This window comes from Temnothorax longispinosus, chromosome 10, assembly GCF_030848805.1.
Source record: "Temnothorax longispinosus isolate EJ_2023e chromosome 10, Tlon_JGU_v1, whole genome shotgun sequence".
Classification (NCBI taxonomy): Eukaryota; Metazoa; Arthropoda; class Insecta; order Hymenoptera; family Formicidae; genus Temnothorax; species Temnothorax longispinosus.
This window is the reverse complement of record NC_092367.1, coordinates 18,095,131-18,114,936: the sequence shown is the minus strand read 5'-3', so window position 1 is coordinate 18,114,936 and position 19,806 is coordinate 18,095,131. Positions and strand designations below refer to the sequence as shown.

General features: G+C 31.6%; 3 protein-coding genes across 3 annotated transcripts; 2 read left to right on the top strand and 1 right to left on the bottom strand.

Moving 5' to 3' along the window:
• The first annotated feature begins 2,933 nt into the window (after positions 1–2,933).
• Positions 2,934–7,504, top strand: LOC139820324 (circadian clock-controlled protein daywake). Its single transcript, XM_071790489.1, has 5 exons — positions 2,934–3,093; positions 5,466–5,552; positions 5,742–6,008; positions 6,419–6,577; positions 6,976–7,504. Exons 1-5 carry the CDS (start codon positions 3,021–3,023, stop codon positions 7,122–7,124), a joined length of 735 nt encoding a protein of 244 aa, XP_071646590.1. The 5' UTR covers positions 2,934–3,020; the 3' UTR covers positions 7,125–7,504.
• On the bottom strand, positions 7,120–11,660 carry LOC139820323 (protein takeout). The gene is made up of 5 exons (XM_071790488.1): positions 10,979–11,660; positions 9,701–9,834; positions 9,255–9,427; positions 8,760–8,968; positions 7,120–8,550 (listed from the first exon to the last, which is right to left on the bottom strand). The coding sequence occupies exons 1-5, from the start codon at positions 11,046–11,048 to the stop codon at positions 8,399–8,401; spliced, it is 738 nt and encodes a 245-aa protein (XP_071646589.1). The 5' UTR covers positions 11,049–11,660; the 3' UTR covers positions 7,120–8,398.
• Positions 11,661–15,062: 3,402 nt separating this feature from the next.
• On the top strand, positions 15,063–19,465 carry Jhbp16 (Juvenile hormone binding protein 16). The gene is made up of 4 exons (XM_071791110.1): positions 15,063–16,027; positions 17,307–17,569; positions 18,006–18,117; positions 18,293–19,465. Exons 1-4 carry the CDS (start codon positions 15,967–15,969, stop codon positions 18,595–18,597), a joined length of 741 nt encoding a protein of 246 aa, XP_071647211.1. The 5' UTR covers positions 15,063–15,966; the 3' UTR covers positions 18,598–19,465.
• The last annotated feature ends 341 nt before the right edge of the window (positions 19,466–19,806 follow it).

The following is a 19,806-nucleotide window of genomic DNA, read 5'->3' as shown; positions in this document are numbered from 1 at the left end:
ATCGGTGATGCATGCTATCCATTATGTATTATTATTGTTTATAAAACCAAAGAGAAGAACATTGAGCAGTTGGATAATCCAAAACACTGGCCTTTAGCTAATTTGTGATGCGATCCTTTATTATCTACACGCCTTATTATACCAGATGTCACACGCAACACTGTTGCATGCCAGATGTTTGTTAGAAGAGACTAGTAAGTGCAGCCTACGTTTCTCTTAAATACTAAGCTAGCCACCTCTGTATGACAATGAAATGGGAAACATAAATGGTCAAGAGTAAGAGCCTATACTTAGCTCAGCTAATTCAAGAGAACTTCATGATACAAGGATATTATGTCGTAATCATCTTTTCAATCTGTTCTATCAATTAAAAATACAAATTGTATTATTGGAATCTTTTTTTAATTTTCTTCTTTATACTTTATATAACCAAGAATATAATTTATCAATTTCTCTTTAAATAACTATAAGTTTGTTAAAATTTAAATAAACTTTACTCTTTACTCTCTCGTGTAAGGAGATGAAAAGAATTGATGAAATATCCAATTACAAGATAAGATAAATCCATACAGACACCTTTGAAAACTTAAAGTAGTGGAGAGACTAAATAAATTAAATTTATTGCAGCTTATTGGAACTAAAGTCTCACCATTTTTCAACACTTAATGCTTGTAACAATGCATGATTAGAAAGACAGCAATTAAAGTCATCCCGGATATTACCTGAATATTTTAAGAATTTGCAATTATCTTGATAATATAATATCTGTGAGTAATGCCTGTAATTTTGTGTAATGAGTAGGATACCTTGAGTATAAAGATTACGGAGATTAGTACTGATTGTTACTGACTAGACTGTTTCGTTAGTACTGATGATAGCAACTGTGAATAAAATGAGTCGCGTTGTATTGTACTTAAAAGTAAAATAAAAAACGTAATTAAGTTATTCCGCGAGCAGAACTGTCGAGTATTGCGCGGAGTGGGGCACCTAATGAGAAAGGACTGAAACCACACGCGTGCACCATTCATAGTTGTCCACGCACGTAATCGCTGATCCATATAGCGGCCTCCGCATTCGACGCATTGACATATCGGCATATGCTCGCCGATGTACATCACAGTAGAGTCTCGTCGTGTGAGCGGCATTGTTTCTTTGCGGCATCTCCATTTTTCCCCCCTACCTTATTCTCCCGCGTGTGTCCTTAGAGAAACTCGTTTCTACTCGTCGACGCGATCTGTTCCAAGGGTAGCTACTTCGCGCATTCATGATCTGATCTTAATTCCATTGCGGCTAGATAAAGAGGTGTGACGCGATCACAGGCCTGCAAGTCTCGCATTTGCGCGATTGCCGATCGCCGATCGCCCGCAATGCGAGGGTGTACGCAAGGTTACAAGGTCACGGAAGTCCGTTCGCTCGGGAGTAAGCGTGAGGATCGCGAGGAAGTAAACTCCTCCTGAACTCGGAAGTACTTCCTGTATACATACTGTATCTTATCGTCGGAATAATGTCGTGCATAATTAATTTATTCGTCGGGACAGTCCATCACCGAGCTTACTTGATTACGCTTATGCGTAGGTAGAATTTTTTCCCATCGTAATGTCAACACTCAAGTCTCTTTTAATAGCTCTCTCCGCTAATGTCAATAAATGTCGATGACGTAGGTTTTGGAAGCATATAATGAGTCAATTACAAAGTTGCGACGGCAGCTGTTACAAATGATTATTACGTTATTTATAACAGTAATCGTTCTTTTTATGTCGTACTTTATAACAAAAAATTTCCATATTGCGTTCTTTAAATTCTTTGGATAATTATTGACGACAGTTCATATATGCGATATTTACATAGATGCAATATTGAGTGACGTGAAAGTAAGCATAAATAAAATTATTGTTTGAATAGAGAACTACAATTTTCCAAAATATTCTACTTAATGTTAATACAAAATTATTCAAAAATAATAAATGTGTTTATTCAATCACTAAGTAAAATATGGTTAAAAGAAGCTATGACCATTAATTTTATTAGACAATTGTATTGTCTCACGATAAGACAATAAAATTAAATACTATATTTAAGTAAAATATTTATTTTACTTAAAAATATATTATTTAATTTATGCAGGTATAATTATATTTTATCTCGCTCTTTTCTTTTGCTTTTTCTTTGTCTACAGCATAAATATACATTTATCTCATTTTAAATTAAAAAAAAAAAGATAACAATAATGTTAAAGGGAATAAACATCTTATTGCTATGCAGTTCTCAGAACTTAAATTGCTTCACGAAGCCCAACAATGTGAGCGCAATTTAATTGCACCAAGCCCAAAATGCCAATGCTATGACAAAGAATGAAAAATAAAAAAAAATGTAGAATAAAAATGAAAAAGATGATCTTAGTCGCTAGAAGTATTCTCCTTTTTTCTCTTTCTTTACAAATGTGTTTGTCACGCGATTTATCAGAGAATTCTTTATATTTTTTCCTTTTTGAAACAAAAAAAATTTGTCTTCTTAATTCTGTAATATTTTCTTTTTATTTTGGTATTTTCTTTCTTCTTTTTTTTCTCTTCATCTCTTTTATTTAGATTGATCTTCTTATAATTTTCTAGCAATTAAAATTCTTTATCTTTACGTAGCAGTGCACAAATAATACTAATTATAAGATAAAAAAATATTTAAACGAGTAACCTCTTTTGAGTTTGATTTTTTGAAGTGTATAAAGTTTTATAAAATAACAATATAACTTAATGTCCATGGCACGAGCAGTCATTCCCTTCGTCTTCACCACTATACTTGCTGGAGGTGGCCTAAACAAAAGAGATGCGCATTTCCCGGAGCTGTCACAGCCGCGTTTTAGTTTACCGCCACTGATCAAGTGCCGCTGCTGCTCCTCGCCTCTCACGTGTTTAATGACATGCAATTTTGCAACGTATCTTTGCAGAGTCCTTGGGCCGGGAAACTATATAAACCGAGTGTTTATAATTGGCCAGGCTAGCCGCCAGGATTTTTAACCAGGCAAGATGTCGTTCTGCTCGCTCGCCCTATTCTGCGCAACCGCGTTTGTGCTCGCCGCGGCTCAGGATTTCGAACTTCGTAAGTCCTTTGTTCAACCATCAATTCTCTTTGCCTGATTTAAGGGTTGTTTCTATAACTTCAAATTTAATTGATTGTCTACATCGTTTCAATCTTGTCTCGAGTAAGGGCCAAAGCACATAACATGGCGTAGCGATATACGACGGTCGTAGTCCTCGACCTGACAAATCAAGATACGCCAAAGCTTGTGCGTTACTTACGTCCACGACTACAACTGTCATATGTGCTTTGGCCCTAAGAAGCAGTTAATCAAAAAAATTTTACCTAACTTCAAGCAATATTTATGACAACAGTTTTAAAAATCACTTCCCAAGTTTGCGGACAAGAAAGTACGTGTGCATCTTTTGAGTTTTAAATTTCATGTGCCGTATAATACGTCAATTTCTATGTGACATAAAATCTTTTGTGACTGTTTACTGGAGATAATTGTTACTCTTTAATAATGCGAGAACTACTTCGTTATTGTATATAACATTACTTAACATTACTTGTATATAATTTTTATATAAAAAAAAAACAATTTTTACATATTAAAAAATTCAACCATCAAATTTAACGAATTTAACAATTTGCCGAATAGTTGAAATGTTAATGTAATATATACATAATTAAATAATACACACACACACACTCTCTCTCTCTCTCTCTCTCTCTCTCTCTGATGTGTGTAACACTTTAATCGATTTTTGATGCTTAATATATGCCATCTTACAAATAGATTATGAATTGTAATTGATAATGTCATTTTTACAATGTGCTATTGAGATAAAAAATTATAATTAATTATATGAATTATAAGTTACATCATACAAATTTAATAAGACATGAAACGCAATCTTCAGCGCGTTTATTGATATATTAATTATGACGCAGATACTACTTTCGCTTTCTTATGTTTTATCCATGCAGAACTAGCAACTGGTTTCAAGAAATTTGCAATGACAAAATGAATCATACATTATCACAAAGTAAATCAGATTAAAGCGTGAGCGAATAAGATAATATTTTAATAGCAGGTATAATATACAACTTTTTTAATGAACCAACTTTGTATATAGAGACATCTAAAATAAAAAGAGGACTACATATAAGCATAGGTTAGCTATTTTTATTTCCGAGTAAAATTATTTACGTCACTGTAAATGAGTTTCCAATTTTTCAAAATAAAAATAAAATTTTGGTATACAAGAAATAAATGTCATAACAATTTTTGCTTAATAGATTATTGAAATAAAAAATATTTTGCATTAATACCTTGCATAATTTACATTGATTTTTAAATAAATTATTTACTATTTTCAACGTTTCTCTATTTATCTTTTAATTTCAGCAGTCTTTTTAACGTTAGGCCTGTTCTTTTCAGCAAAACTTTTGCACGGTTCATCTTTCCTCTTTTTCTTTTCATGTTGGAAAGAAAAAGAAAAAAGATGAGCCGTGCAAGAAGTTCAGCTATTTGTGATGTTGCACTGTAGATCGATTGAAGATTAAAATAAGAAAATAATTGTAGATTTGAAAAAAAAATAAAAAGTCTGTTCTTTTTAGCTGAACTTCGTGCAAGAAGTTTAACTAAAAAGAACAAGCCTTTTGTTTTTTTGCAGATCTACAATTATTTTCTTGTTTCAATCTTCGATCGATCTACAGTGCAACAATCACAAATACATAATTTTACACCGCTTGGCAAAAACACAATTAACATATAAACTTTTTTTTAGTTTTTTCTATATTTACCCAAGATTGTTCCTTGTAATATCCCGTAATATTTTGAATATGAATTTATATAAAATTATATTTATATCTACAATTGAGAATGGTTAAGTAATATTGAATGTAAATTTGCATGTGCATAGACGTTTACGGTTGAGCAGATAATAATTGCATAAGTTTAAACGTTTAATCATATGCTTTTACCATTTTTCCACACATTTTAACCACCAATTATGTTAATTTTAATAGCTCTCTATTTTTTGACGAAACATCAAACAAAATACGCTTTTAGGAAAATTGATACGCAATTGATCGGTGCACTTTGTGGCTGGTTTTACTATCGGAGAAAGGAAAGGTTAACATTAACCACAATAAATTCGCTTGTATATAGGATTTCCTAAGCCAGTTTATGCGAGATTCTGTTACAGTGACACATAATGCTAAATATGTTCCAATTAAATACTTAAATAATTAAATACTCGGTGGAATTAATATTTAAATGTTATAAAGTAATTAGTATTAAAGATAATGATAAAAGTGAACAATATCCGAGTTATTGATAAAAAGATTTGGATTTTATTTTTATCGCAACTTAGTATAACAGTTAAAATAAATAATTAATGTATTATTATTATTATTATTATTATATTTATATACTTTTTACACAGCTGTGCAAACCTGCAAACATGATGCAGATGATTATTCGTCTTGCTTGAGACTTGCAGTACAAGAAGCATGGCCGAACTTCATCCCAGGTAGTAAAAATTGAGCATTGATAATATTTCTATTTGAATTGATTGAAATTATCAAAATTGCATTACGTTTATTATTATTTAAATGTGCATAAACAAAAAATAGACTTGCCATTATTTCATTTATGTCATTTTAATATATTATATAATGTATTGTAATATTGCGTGAGGTTTAATAATCTTTTCCGAAAGGTATCCCGAAACTCGATCTGCCGGTCTTGGATCCGTACTTTACCGATGAACAAAGAACCGTGTACGAAGCTAATGACTTACGTGCAGACATAACAGTCACAAATGTCAACACCTATGGACTTGCGAAGGCTCAATTCTTGGCTGTGAGACCGCATTATTCCGACAATTTCTTCAAATTGGAGATTGATGTCGATTTGCCGAAGGTGCTTATGGAGGGTAATTACAAGGCGGATGGATCCATTGGAACTTTCCAAATTGGCGGCGAAGGTATGCAAATTAATTACTTTTAATATTGACAATATTTCTAATATATGCATATCACGTACACCATATAAAACACTATAAAATTTATTTTAAAAAAATATTGAAAATACAAAAGAAAACATATGCACTTGCTTTAAACAGATGCTCGTTATTATTTAACTTTTCCTTGCATATAATTCCATTATCATTTAATGACAGATAATAACATAAATCACACTAGAAAATTAATTTCTTAACATATTTCATTGATAAAGAGAGTGTATATCTGATTTTGATTTTGTCTCTATAATATATATTTTCGGGATTTATAAAATCTAGATTTTATAAGCAACATATTAAGATACATTCGTATTAATGAGATTTAATTATTCACGCAAGCGATGTATAATATATTTTATTATTTATCTCGTTAGGATTCTTCAATATTAGCATGGAAGACATTAAAGCCACGTGGACATTGGAAGGACCTGTAGCTAATGATAGATGGACGCTCGACCATTTCTATCTAAACCCGGAAATCGGAAAGATGCAGATCTGGTTCAGTGACATGTTTAACGGTAACGAGGAACTCAGTAAGTATAAAAACAATTCCTTCAAAATATTCTCCGGCTGAAGACGCATTCGCGTTTACCTGACTCTTACATTTCCATATTTCCATGAACAATATAAGAATTGATTTTTTTTTCCATAAGCTAAACGAGTTATGTCAAAAGGAGGCACCGGGTGCGAAACTTGTATTCCTTCGGTCTTATTGCCGTAATTGCCTGTTTCATTATTTCTAATTGTCTTGTTATATCACTTTAGCAATTCCTTGATAATTATTTGATGGGAAACTCTGATACCTATGTTGTAATCGCTCGTTACATAATGCAGAAGCCGGTTAATTTAACCTCCTACTTATTACGCGTCGACATTCTTCGTGACGTGATCGTCACAGCCGTCAGAGAACTTTACGAATTTTCACTTTCAGATAATGCCGCCATGAAGTTCGTGAATGAATATTGGCCGACCTTGTATCGCACGATGCTGCCGTTCCTCGCGAAGACCTGGGACGAACGTCTTACTGAAGTCAGCAACCGTATATTCTCCAAGATATCCTTCTCGAAGACGTTCCCTTGAAGCCCTTCCTTTCTGCTAGGGCACGTACATAGCGTAGTATGAAGAGCGTCGAATTTGGAAATCGCAAATATTTTAGTCGACTGCTCGAAATCGGTGCGGAGGAATGTGAAATTTCTCTTTCAGAAGTCTGCGAACATCCTGACGTGAGTTCTTTTTTTTCTCATCATGCGTACTTTTGATAGTGTTATTTACAATTAGATTTGCACGACATCGACATGCGTGTGAATAGTGCGACAATGGCGAGTTTATTGTATAATTATGTAACGTGTAAACATAGATTATTCTTTGTTACTATTATTGTGTTACTGCTATTTCCACTAGTGATTGTTTATGTAAAGCACAGGTGTAATATATAATAAATATCAAGGATAATATATAAAGAGTGCCAGATATATAAATTTAATAATTTTCCCGAATAATTTTTAACTCTCTTGAAAGTTTTCTTTTAAATTATTGTTAGTCTATACAGTATACACACAATATATACGCGTGTAATCAATTTGTTTATATTGTGCAAAATGTAGTAAGTAATAAACGGAAATATATAAACGAATTAATTAATTTTTATCATATATTTATATGATAAAAGTACATTCGTTTTATTCTAATAATATACCATTAATTCCATTAATTGTGCACTAAAACTATAATACCACATCTGAAACTTAACATGATAACGATTTATATACCTCTATTTTACTATGATAAAACTAACAATTACATTTACTATTAACATATAATATTTCTTCTATAGGAGAACATCAACGAGAATTATCTATTAATCTTTGAATATAATTGTATGTTCTTTTCAAGCAATTTGTTCAATTCCTGATTGGTGGACCAAACAATCAATACTTTGTTTTCATGAATAAGCGAGTAATAACAAAAATAGCGTATAAACATTATGCCACCTGCATTTAATTATTATCTTTATTTAGGATTTTGAGATTTCTTTATAGACAAGTTAGTTAGAAGTTAATACATTTTTCAATTGTGTTATTTAATTATTTTTTTTAAAGAAGTCACGAATATACTATATATATTATTCAAGTATAAATTCTTGGAAAATATCAAAATAAAATCAATCTGCTATTTAAAAATTAAAAAACAACTTAAATGTGCGTCCATTGTGTTTTTTTTCTTTTTTAATTAGAAGAATGCCTGATAAGTTGCTGCTATAATGAATCATTTAGTTCCCGTGCATACTTAAAATATATCATTGATTTCAATAACAAGAAACTAATGTTAACTAATAAAGATATAATATAGATTTCTTAAGGTATAAGGAACGATTCCACTGGTACATGTCGCAGCAGTTGGTTGACAATGCCAGCAAAGAGTGCCGACAATTTCTTCTTTAGTTGCGGGTCCATCAATTTCAACACTTCTTGCCCATTTTCTCGAAGGAAAAGATTAATCGCCTCGGCTATAAGAATTAAAGAGTAATACAAAGATAAAAATTAATTGTAAAAGTTAACGACTTTCATCACACTAAATATCATAAAAAGAAAGATATTCTATTATTACATCCATTATTAATATTGTTATTTGTAATGTAAATTTAAAACACTTTTCGAAATGGATATGTGTGCATGTCTTATGAATATTTATAGACTGTGTGTGCAAATTGCTTACTGAGTATTCGATTGTTGTTAAAGATCTTGCTGACTCTCATTTGCACATCTTTCACGCTGAGCACGACGTCAAGGTTATCGACGTTCATATACGTCTTTCCCTCTCGCGACTTCGTCGAGATCGTTCCTCTGACTAGTGCTCTAGCATCTCCGAAACGCGCGTGGAATGTACCGTTTCCACTTGCAGGCAAAATTATTAATACACCAGAACTGTGTAGAAATTAAATTTGATGAAATAGAGATTCCGTCGTTTAAATATAATAAAAAATACAATTATTCAAATTATATGCCTCTTACAGTCTATTATCGAACTAAATTTTCTATTGCTCGTAAAAAAGGAATGAATATATCATCTATACTTTTTCTCCAAAATATATATAATTTAATATTGTTATACGGATTATGTTGAAAAAATTATTTCATACTCCGTTTAACGTATATCATTTCTTCGTTTAATAAACGTAATTATATAATTGCAATTATATAATTTACGTACCTGGAATAATGAGCGTCTAATATAAGGGCCGGCATTCGTACTATGGCTTGAAAGGGTGAGCCGAGTTTAATATCCTCCACCGAATAGTTACTCGCTCCCTTTACATAAAGATCACGCAGCTGAATCTTATAACCGTTCGTACCACCTGTCAGGGAGAGAGACAGTTCGTCCATCTGGAATAGATAGAATGTGCGGTAGCCAATATATAACGGTGTAAATTGGAACTTGAATTTTACATATTTGTATCACTGCGTAAGTACAATTTATTAAGTCTAATTTTAAACCTGCGAGATTTGGCAGGTGCTTTTCAAAGTGTGAGAGCAGAGCACTGTAAGTACATAATCTTTTATATTGTTGTAATATTATAGGCATAACACTTTTTTTTTATTTAAAATGTTTCTTCTTGGAAGAAATTAATGGATATAAATTAGAGAGACTGAACTTACACGGAACGGCTCTACCGAGGGTAACTCAATTTCGGGTATTCCGATTTTCAGATAAGGTCGCAGGAAGTGCAGAGCGCCGATCAGACAGGTTATCAGCTTTGGATCGCTTTTGGAACATTGCTTCACATATTCGGCTACGAGTAGAATGTTATTATACATGTGTCGGCTGTATATTACTTAAAGTATGCGGTTTAGTCACGTATGGTTTGTATTGTTTCATTGTATTGTGTGGTCCATTGTATGATAAAATTATATGTTTTTTATATTATTTCTTCTTTATGTTCTTTATGAAGCAGGAGAAATTTGACGTTCCAGATCGTATAAGTAAAAGCGTCAATGAAAGTAAAAAGCGTGTTAAACTCTAGTCGCGTTAAAAGTGAAAGTATCTCGTGACGATAATGCACCTTCAAGAATAAGTATTGCAAATTGGTACAGCTGCAAGAAATTATGCTAAGAGCTCTTTTTATGATCGTTTTTTTCTAATGCTTTACAAAATCATGTCAGGATTGGCCAATGATTAGTATGTCGTATATTAAGTAGATTGCATAATTAGAGCAGTACACATAATACATGTACACATACATATTCAAATATCCGTTACAAATTTCATTTTTTTTTTATCAGGAGCGCTGTATTCCATTCTTTATAATGTAAATCTGCAAATAATAATTGATATAGTAATCTTGAATTAATTATACGATAGGCTCGTCGAAGTTAAATAAATAAAGACAGAAACTTTACGTCTATGGTGAACTTTGATATTTGATGATTACAACATAGTATTTTCCGCAGAAACAAAGATCCGGCTTTTGCGACAATGCAACGCTATTGCGTGCAGAAAATTACACGTAATTTGAGTTAGACATTTTTTCACATTCTTACAGAAAAATATTTTAGTTATTTTTATACTGATGGTATATAAAATAATTGGTATATAAAATAATTGGTATATAAAATAAATATGTTCTTATAATTATAAAATAAATTGCGTCCTATTCCTGTCTTCTAGTGTTTTTATGAATGTTACATTCTACTCCATGCTACTCCAATTAACAGTCAATTTACTTGGTACATCTTTTCGATACGATCGAATTTCTTAGCAGTAATCAATTGCAAACTATTGCACCGTTTATGTATTGTAATGAAACTAATCGTTCTTGCAAATTGCGATTCAATTAATTCAAGCATGATCTGCATGATTATAACTTTATGAATATTCAGCGATGATATTAAGGACGCTAACGCGTTAAATTCGCGGAAAATGGCTTGATTACTCACGGCTCTTGTCGGAGGAGAGAGTTGCCGTGCAGCCGACGACAAGGAGGATGGCCCACAGCCTCTTAGTCATAATTTTTTAATGCAGCCGCGACGGCGACGACGAAGACGAAAGTTTCGCGAAAGTTTCGATTATAGAGACTCGCAGAGTATTCACCTTCGCGACTTCAATCGTACCTATTGTTGAACCTAGTCACGAGGATCTTATCACGAGCAAGGATCACCGTCGGGCACGACGACGAATTCGACTGAAGACTCGAAATCGGCGCGATAAACGGCACTGTTAGAATAAGACTGACTAGGTATGTTAAGAGAGGGCATTGACAGACGGCAGATCGTAGCTGCACTCGCGGATACTTTCACTGCTGCAACATGCATGCACCTGCGCCTCCTTCGAGTCCTTCGTCGTCTGCAACAGCAGACGAGTCTTATCCAGACCGTGGAGACGGCTAGACGAAAGTGCCTTTATCCAGAAGATATGCGATGATGTCTGTGCTGTGTCTCCCGCGTATAAATCATTGGCCGTGCGCCGCACGCTCACATAATGAGAAATTTGCAGCGCGCGGTGCTTTGATCATGACGAAAGCATATATTGCATGTACAAATCAGCGTTATAGGTGCAATTTTCTCCAGAGAATAAGCTGACACAAGCACTGAAGAAATTGTGAACATCAATTTCACGAATTAACCTTTGATTACAGGATACGTCCAGAATTTGGTAATATGCTAAACAGTAGACGATACGAGACAACGAGATTTCCTGTGATTTATCATTTTTATTATAGTTTATTTCTATATAGTCATTTAATGTATAGTCTTTTTTTTTATTATGTTATTTTAATATTTTTGTATGCAAAATACGGTTAGAAAAATCAATTTCTGTAAAAAAAAAGTCATACAACTGTTGCGAGTATCTTGTGCAAGGAGATGTGCAAGGAATTCTATCTAATTCTATCTGCTTTTAACATGAAAAAAAATGTAAAGTTACTCCATTTTTATTTTAAACTCTTTTTATCTTCGACTATCATATGCAATATTTTGTATTAAAATTTTGTATAAAATTTAATATTTTTATTTGACTCTTATGCCAAAACCATTTTTTAGAGAGAATCGCAAAAATTGTATACATTATTTTGTGTGTTATTTCGAATAAATATTATAGATGATCACTGGATTCTTGGCACAAAACTGCGAAGTTCACGAAGTAAGACAATAATCTTACAAGTAAACAACAGGTCTGTGTTGATCAAGTGCAATTGTGGACGCTACGCAATAAGAGTACCTATGTATAGCGTACTCTGCATGATGTAACGAGTCATTTGCATTCGACTACAATTAAGCTGTTAGCATTATGCAATGAGATTTCGGTAGAATGAACATGCATTCAGTGATTTACGATATGTTATGGTATAGACATTTATATCATCCAAAAAGTACTTTCTAAATTAGTATAGAGAATATTTTTCAAGGGAGCATTTAAATTATTAGACAATATTTATTGACATCATAAATATTTATAATAACAGATCGTAAATCACGTAAATCACGTAATATTAGAAAACGATTTTTACATAATCTGTATCAAAAACTTGTATTAAAATGTATAAATGTAAAATAAATTTCAAAGAAGATATTGTGAAAGCTATAAAAACTTTTCTGGCTTTAAATTTTTATATTAATTTGTTAAATCTTATTTTGCTTGCCACGTTACAAAGAATTAATTTTAGAGTTTAATAAAATTTTCAAGATATATTGCTGGAATTTATTTTACTAGTGTTACATTACAATCCATGTAATATATCACAGTTTAATATCATATAAAAATATGATTAATGTACATTAATCGTACGTTTGCTTTAATATGTGTTACAAAATTTACATTTATAAATATCTGATAACTTATATAAATTATAATTATACAAAAATGTGAATGTCAAATTTTACAATTGATATTGATAGTAAATCATGCTCGTTAATCATGAAGTTTATACTTATTTGTACATATGTACACGCGCGATTTTGAATGACTAAATATCTACGTAACAAGACCTAGAAAGTAATATCGAATATCGGGAACAGTGAAATTTTTGCGATATTATTACACAATATATCGCATAAAAATTAAATAATAACTAGCAAAAATAAACAAAACAGAATCAGATATATTTTAATATATTTTTAAAAACAATATTGCTATAAACGTTTTCAAATATTGAAGATAATGTAATAGCATGCATTAAATCTTAATATATACTCTGTAAAATTCAATTTTAAAAATAAATATAATAATATGTTCTAAATATTATTATAATTTATAAAGTATATAATATATTATACTTTATAATTATATACATATTAGAAATACATATACTTGTTTACTAAAGCAAATAATACTTAAAACTAAAATTATTTGAGTGTACAATAAATACTATTTCTGAATGTTTAAAGTTTCTGAATGTTTAAAATGATTTCTGCGAATCCTCGGACAGCTGTAAAGAATGCGATTACCTTCAAAGCACGAGTGTATCATGGTTATCTACATGCAGGAGTTCATATTGGAGTTCACGTTGAAAATAAAATTTATAATAGATATTAAAATATATTTGAAGTAGTTCTCAATAAGATGTGAATAATATCTAAGCATAGATATAATTTTTTAATAAATAATATATAATTTACTGAAATATTATGGTCGGAAATATTCGCGAAATCACTGGCAATATTTACTTACGCCTAAAATAAATAATACAAATCAAACTGAATGAACAAAAGTTTAACAAACTTAATAAACAAAAACTCTTTGGTAAAATATAAGCGTATCTCATAATACATTCATACGAAACTATGTAAATTCAAGGTGTGTCTCTTTAAGAAAGTGAGATCTTTTTTATAGCTAGATGATAATAAAAACCAAACATTTTAGCATGAAAAAAACACGAGGACACAATATAACAGTAGTAAACATTCCTTCTTGGCAAAATAAGCACTTGACAAATATGACATAATATCATGTTTCTTGGCTAAACGTTCCTCCTTACTGAATCATCTACGCAAAAAATGTAGAAGTTAATTTATTTAAATCTCGAATAAAAAAAATACTTTTTTATAAACTATAAACCTTAATTATGTCGTAGTGACATTGAATAATAAAAAATATTAGAGTGCCAAATTTTAACCAATAGCGAACATTTTTATAAGCTATATTGTAATTAGAATGGCCATATTATATTTAAATCAATATTACAGTTAATAACAATTATAACATAAATAACTGTACATGCTTCAAAAAAATATCTTATAAAATTTAACTCAAATGAATTTTCAGAAAATTTGAAAATGTTTTTCGTGTAAAGTTTGTGTAAATCTTGAAAACGTGTTTTGGTAAAGTTTTAAAAATATCTTTAAAAAACGTTCTTGAGACGTCATCTAGAAACGCGTTCGTTTATTTGCACATATGATTCGTATAATGTCTCGTCTGTCTGATAGACATTCATAATTAACGATCTCTTGAAAGAACTAGTATTTCTCTTCGTTGTTTTGCATTTTTTGAGAGTTCGTTCTTTTATATCAGATCAAGTTGGATAAGCGAAAACGATGCCAAGTCTGGTGTCTCTCCTTGCTGAGTCAACATCTGCGGTATTTTCGAGCTTCGCATTAAAAACTTAGGTAAGCAAATAGCTAATAAGGCTAAAGCTATATAAATAGCTATATAAAAACTGTATAGAAAAGCTACATAAATTTTATTAGAATTTAATGTATAAATTATGTAAAATTATTATCTCTTCAAGTCGCATTATTTAAAATTTGAATAGACAATCAATTTAAATTTTGATGAATTGAGAAATTATTCAAATATGCAAATTAATTATTCGATTTAGAAATCTCAAAAAATGGGAAACTGGGCGCCAAATTAATCACAACACATAATGTTGGGCAGTAATATTTATTAAAATTACAATATAAAAATATACAATATAATTTAAATAGAAAAATTTATATTATTTTTATGTGTTTTACAATTACACAAAAACTAAACACGTATTTAAAATATTCACTAGAGTGAGTGTTTTCACAGTGGAAACAACAATTGACATTAAAAAAGATTGTTAATCAGTTAGTTTTTTTTTTAATTAAAATTAATAAATGTTCGGAAAGTAGATTTATTTCTTTGTGTGCTAAAAGTTTTAATTATATAATGTAATTCATTTGTGTAATCACAAATAATGTAAAAATAATCAAGTGCGTTTGTTTTAAACCCGAATCTAAGAAGACTCAGTTTACATATAGTTTAGAAAATCGATAAACCGTGTTTATCGGTTATTAATAAAATTAAAATATCAGAAAATTTGAACCATGCATGCTTCTAACGACATTAAATTTATATATTTTTTAAAAAAGTATAAATAATTTTCTATTTTAGATAAATTGTTTAATATTTAATTTAGATGTATTTTGTACATAGAAGCTTAGAAAACGGACAATATTTAGTAAATATAAATCTTAAGTATAGTAGTAAAAAACATTTTGAGTTCAACACGTGTATCGAAAGGCTGTAGGTGCTATTCCATAACCGATTGCGAATTGTTCCGCCTTTAACCGCGCGATGTAACGTTAGGTAATCAGCTGCACAACACGCGTTTTCTCTCTTGTAACGTTAGCGCACGAAGAAACTGGTCCAAATGTTGAAGCAGCAGGAAAGAAAGAGAGCTTCTCACGATATTTCTTGCTCCCACTCGAATACCATACGACGCCCTTCTCCCTGATGTTTTCGCCGATGAAATTACGTAAAATCTCCACCAAAATTTCACGACTCGGAAGCAGTACGCTAACCCTCCTCTCAGATGTATCGCAAACAGTGAAAGTGCGTGGTACGCGCTCCTCCGCGTAATACTACAAGTGAATCGCCTATCGTTCGATAAGTATCAAGGTGTTTTTATTTTGCGTACTTCAGATTTATCGAACGGAGAAAGAGTGAAAGAGAAAACGAAGAGATGCAGCTAAGAGCTTTTTTGCTTGCGCTACTGTTGCGCGTCACAGTTGCTGGCGATTTCGGTAAGTAATTCTCGGTGACTTCAACGACTGCACGTGCAGTGAACTCCGACGCCGCGGCCGCGCCGGTCATTTCAATGCTCGGTGTTCTCTCGGTATAAGAAAAGCGCAGCATTCACAGTGAAGTCAACAGATTCGTAACGGTCCAACAGAATTCGCAAGATGTTTGATACGACGCACTCTGAAAAATTTCTCTTCAAATTTCTCTCGACAATTTTTATTATACTTATATAATCAAAATTTTTATTATACTTATATACATCACATATATCAAGTTAAGAATTGATTAGTCAAATATTTTCAAAAGGAGTGGCGGGCAAAGTTATTGATATGAAATATTACGAAATATATTAACTTTCACTAAAGAGTTAAAGGTTAATTACTCTGTTTGAACCATATAAATGCGCACTCAAAGTAATACGTGAAATTAAATTATATTGTTACTCTTTTCTCATGACGCAGTTAGTTTTTTTTTAGCTGTATCCTATATTCACTTTCATCATTGTATATTTCGATAATACATAAAATTTAGAGATTGCAAATTTTGACTTTAATGCTAATCTTTAAAGAAATGAATATGTTAAACGGAAATAGTCAATTACAAAAATTTTCCAATGTTTTTGAATCTTTAAAGAAGAGGAGGAAGAAAAGAAAATCTCTTTCTTCCCTTTGTAAATTCGTGCTTATTATAAACTATAAAAAGAACGTAACGCGTATATCATTGCGTTTTTGTTTTGAACAATGACAAAGTAATTAAAATAATATAATTTAATGGCTATTTAGAGTGAAATATGCAAAAATACACCTTCTAGCAAAAATAGACATGCAATCTATTTGTTGATATATTACATAATGTATTATCTCCCATTTTGTAATAGAATGCGAAGTACATGCGTGAGATGTTCTTAAGGAATGCATGGTACTATCAAAACCGGAATACCTGGAAGTGAAAGTTATATTATGTGCGATTACGTGTGTGCATTCAATGTTAATACGTAATATATTAACATTCAATGTTAAAACGTATTTTTACAATAATTCTTAAACATCACACATATCCACTAATTTAATTCAGCTGTTATAAATGGCGGTCATAAATAGCTTGAGTTTTGTATAATTTTCTATTTTGTTTTAATTAGAGTAAAATTGTATAAAAATATATATCGAGAGAGATATTAACTTTAACATATTGTAATTAATCGTCACAGATACTCCTTGCTCAATCTTTTTTCATAATGTATATATTTAAGATGGATTATTAATTATGTGTTGTTGTTTTTAGAGGACAACTTTAAGAATTGTTACCCCAACGTACCAGGTTTTGACGTCTGCGTGCGAGAGGGATTAAATAAGTTAAATCCTTACTTCAAAACCGGTTTACCGAAATACAATGTGCTTCCATTTGATCCCTTCTTTGCCAGAGAGATAACGGCTGTAAGAGGGGTACCGAATTTCGGCTTTACTTTAACCCTTCGAAATGTCACCGAGACTGGATGGTCTAACAGCAAAGTGACAAAATTCGTTTCCGATCTGAGAAATTACAAGGTACATGCACTGTCCGTCGATATAATTATACGTTAGATATTCGATTAACGTAACATTGTGTACTTATTTTACATTCATGCATTATGTATACGTAATTTTATGTCGTCGGAGTAGAATCTGTCTTAAGCCCATTCTACAATAGCCGTAAAAGTATGCGTTAAGACGTAAGCAGTAAGCTATTGACTAATGGGATTTTTACAATCCAAGAATGATCGACTGTAGTTGATCAATTTTTACTGCTTACGTCTTAACGCATACTTTTACGGCTATTGTAGAATGGGCTTTATACCTTATATTAAACATAAAAATATATTAATGGCATATATTAATTGCATATTATCTTCTGTACATGACATTTAACTTTTATTATGGAAAATGTAAGTGGAAGTAATATGATGGGTGACGAAATAACTAAACAAAACATTGCATCAATTAGGTTGTGTACACGCAAAGTTTCCCAGAGAAAAGGCTGGCGGGTAATTACGAATTTAAAGGAAAATTCTTCAGCTCCGCTATAACCACTAGAGGAAAATTCACGCTCGCTTTGTGTAAGTGCTATTAGCAAATTCGCATTCGATTACTAAATTTATTGTAAATCTGGTGTACAATGTAAGAAAATACGATATTTTGCCACTAATGTTATAGATATTAATATGGCTGCGGTGAAAAAAAAAGCAGAAATATTAAAGCGTTTATTTGCCTTACAATTTTTCCTTATTGTAGATGATCTCATACAAACGACCACCGTGACCAAGTTGCCGGGACAGAAATTGCGGTCTCAAATGGACGTCCAATCAATCAACAACTTAGAGCTTCACATTACAAATCTTCTATTTGGCAAGCAATTCTTAGAGAATATCCTCGATAAAATAATTAATTATACGTGGCAGCCGGGTTTCGTACTGACGAGGGGCCTAGTTAACGAATTCGTTTCGACCGCTTTCACAGAGATCTTCGATAACGCCTTTCGTAATTTTCCCTTTGAGCAGATTTTTAAATCAAAGCCGTCCCTCAATTACCTTCCGTAATTTTCCCTTTGAGTAGATTTTTAAATCAAAGCCATTCGCAAATTAAATTGATTATAACTTTAAAGTATGCTGCAATTGAATCGATAAAGGTAAATCAATTTCTCAATCAGTAAACAAATGAACAAAGGTTGTTCCAACCTGGTAAACTAACAGTTAAATCGTATATATGTCTTTGTTTTTCCTTTAAATTAGACAAAGATAGACATATGATTTAACTATTAGTTAGCTTACCAACAGGTTGGAACAATCGGCCCTAAGAAGTGTACTCGTCAGTTTGTAAGCAATGTGTCTATCAAACCATTACAAGAGAATGAAATTTATCCAGAATAAATTTCACGCTACTCTTGTTATACGTTTACTTAATCATTTTCATCATTGTGTATGAATTGTACATGAATTAGCACGTAAGATATATGTGTGGCATATTACGTTAAGTAAATATATACTTTCCCCCTTTTTTTACGATCTATCCGCACCTGTGTATTTTATTACATGTTACATTACGAGTAATTTATCAAGTCATTTAACCTGAATTAATGCCTCTTATTAATTTAATATATTATGTTCCCTGCATGCTGTCATGTATGGTTCATCTTCTTGCTATGAGGAATGCCAAGCGTTCTGATAGCAAAACAGAGTGGGTTTTTTGTTCCCGACAGCTGCTCGCCTTGAAGAAAGGTCTTCGAACCTGCATTCTTACAGAACACATGGAAACTTCGTCGCGATCGAGACATTAAATCGAAGAACATTGATTCGTATTGATCATTAATTAATTTTGATCAATAAGCGAATCAAATTTACATCGGCTGAACTGGTATCATCTTTATGTCATTTAACGCTGATTATTTTTATAAATGCAAACCTTATCTCTTCAGATTCGCAGTATTCAGTGCGAAATGCATGCGTACACATTGCGCACGAACAAATAAACGGGCTGACTGCAGTGCAGTGAATCTTAACTCTTATGCATGACCTTTCTTGTCTGAAAGTAAGTCTAAAAGATCCGTTTGTAAAAGAAGTCTTGAAATAATTTTAATCTATGCTTTTATTGAAAGTACTGATTTAATGTGATATAAAAAAAAATGCATAAGTGTTATAACATTGTAAGATTGTAAATACCATATTGTGCGTAATAAACTTACGAAAATATAATAACATGTGCATGCAATAAATAACTTTTGTTACCTGCTACGAGTTTCGCTTCCCGGG

Coding starts and splice junctions, on each gene's coding strand:
- LOC139820324 (XM_071790489.1), top strand. CDS start 3,021: ATGTCGTTCTGCTCGCTCGCCCTATTCTGCGCAACCGCGTTTGTGCTC. Junction 3,094..5,465: donor GGCTCAGGATTTCGAACTTC/GTAAGTCCTTTG, acceptor CTTTTTACACAG/CTGTGCAAACCTGCAAACAT. Junction 6,009..6,418: donor TTTCCAAATTGGCGGCGAAG/GTATGCAAATTA, acceptor TTATCTCGTTAG/GATTCTTCAATATTAGCATG.
- LOC139820323 (XM_071790488.1), bottom strand. CDS start 11,048: ATGACTAAGAGGCTGTGGGCCATCCTCCTTGTCGTCGGCTGCACGGCA. Junction 8,969..9,254: donor TTAGACGCTCATTATTCCAG/GTACGTAAATTA, acceptor ATTTCTACACAG/TTCTGGTGTATTAATAATTT. Junction 8,551..8,759: donor TAACAACAATCGAATACTCA/GTAAGCAATTTG, acceptor TAATTCTTATAG/CCGAGGCGATTAATCTTTTC.
- Jhbp16 (XM_071791110.1), top strand. CDS start 15,967: ATGCAGCTAAGAGCTTTTTTGCTTGCGCTACTGTTGCGCGTCACAGTT. Junction 16,028..17,306: donor CACAGTTGCTGGCGATTTCG/GTAAGTAATTCT, acceptor TGTTGTTTTTAG/AGGACAACTTTAAGAATTGT. Junction 17,570..18,005: donor CCGATCTGAGAAATTACAAG/GTACATGCACTG, acceptor TGCATCAATTAG/GTTGTGTACACGCAAAGTTT.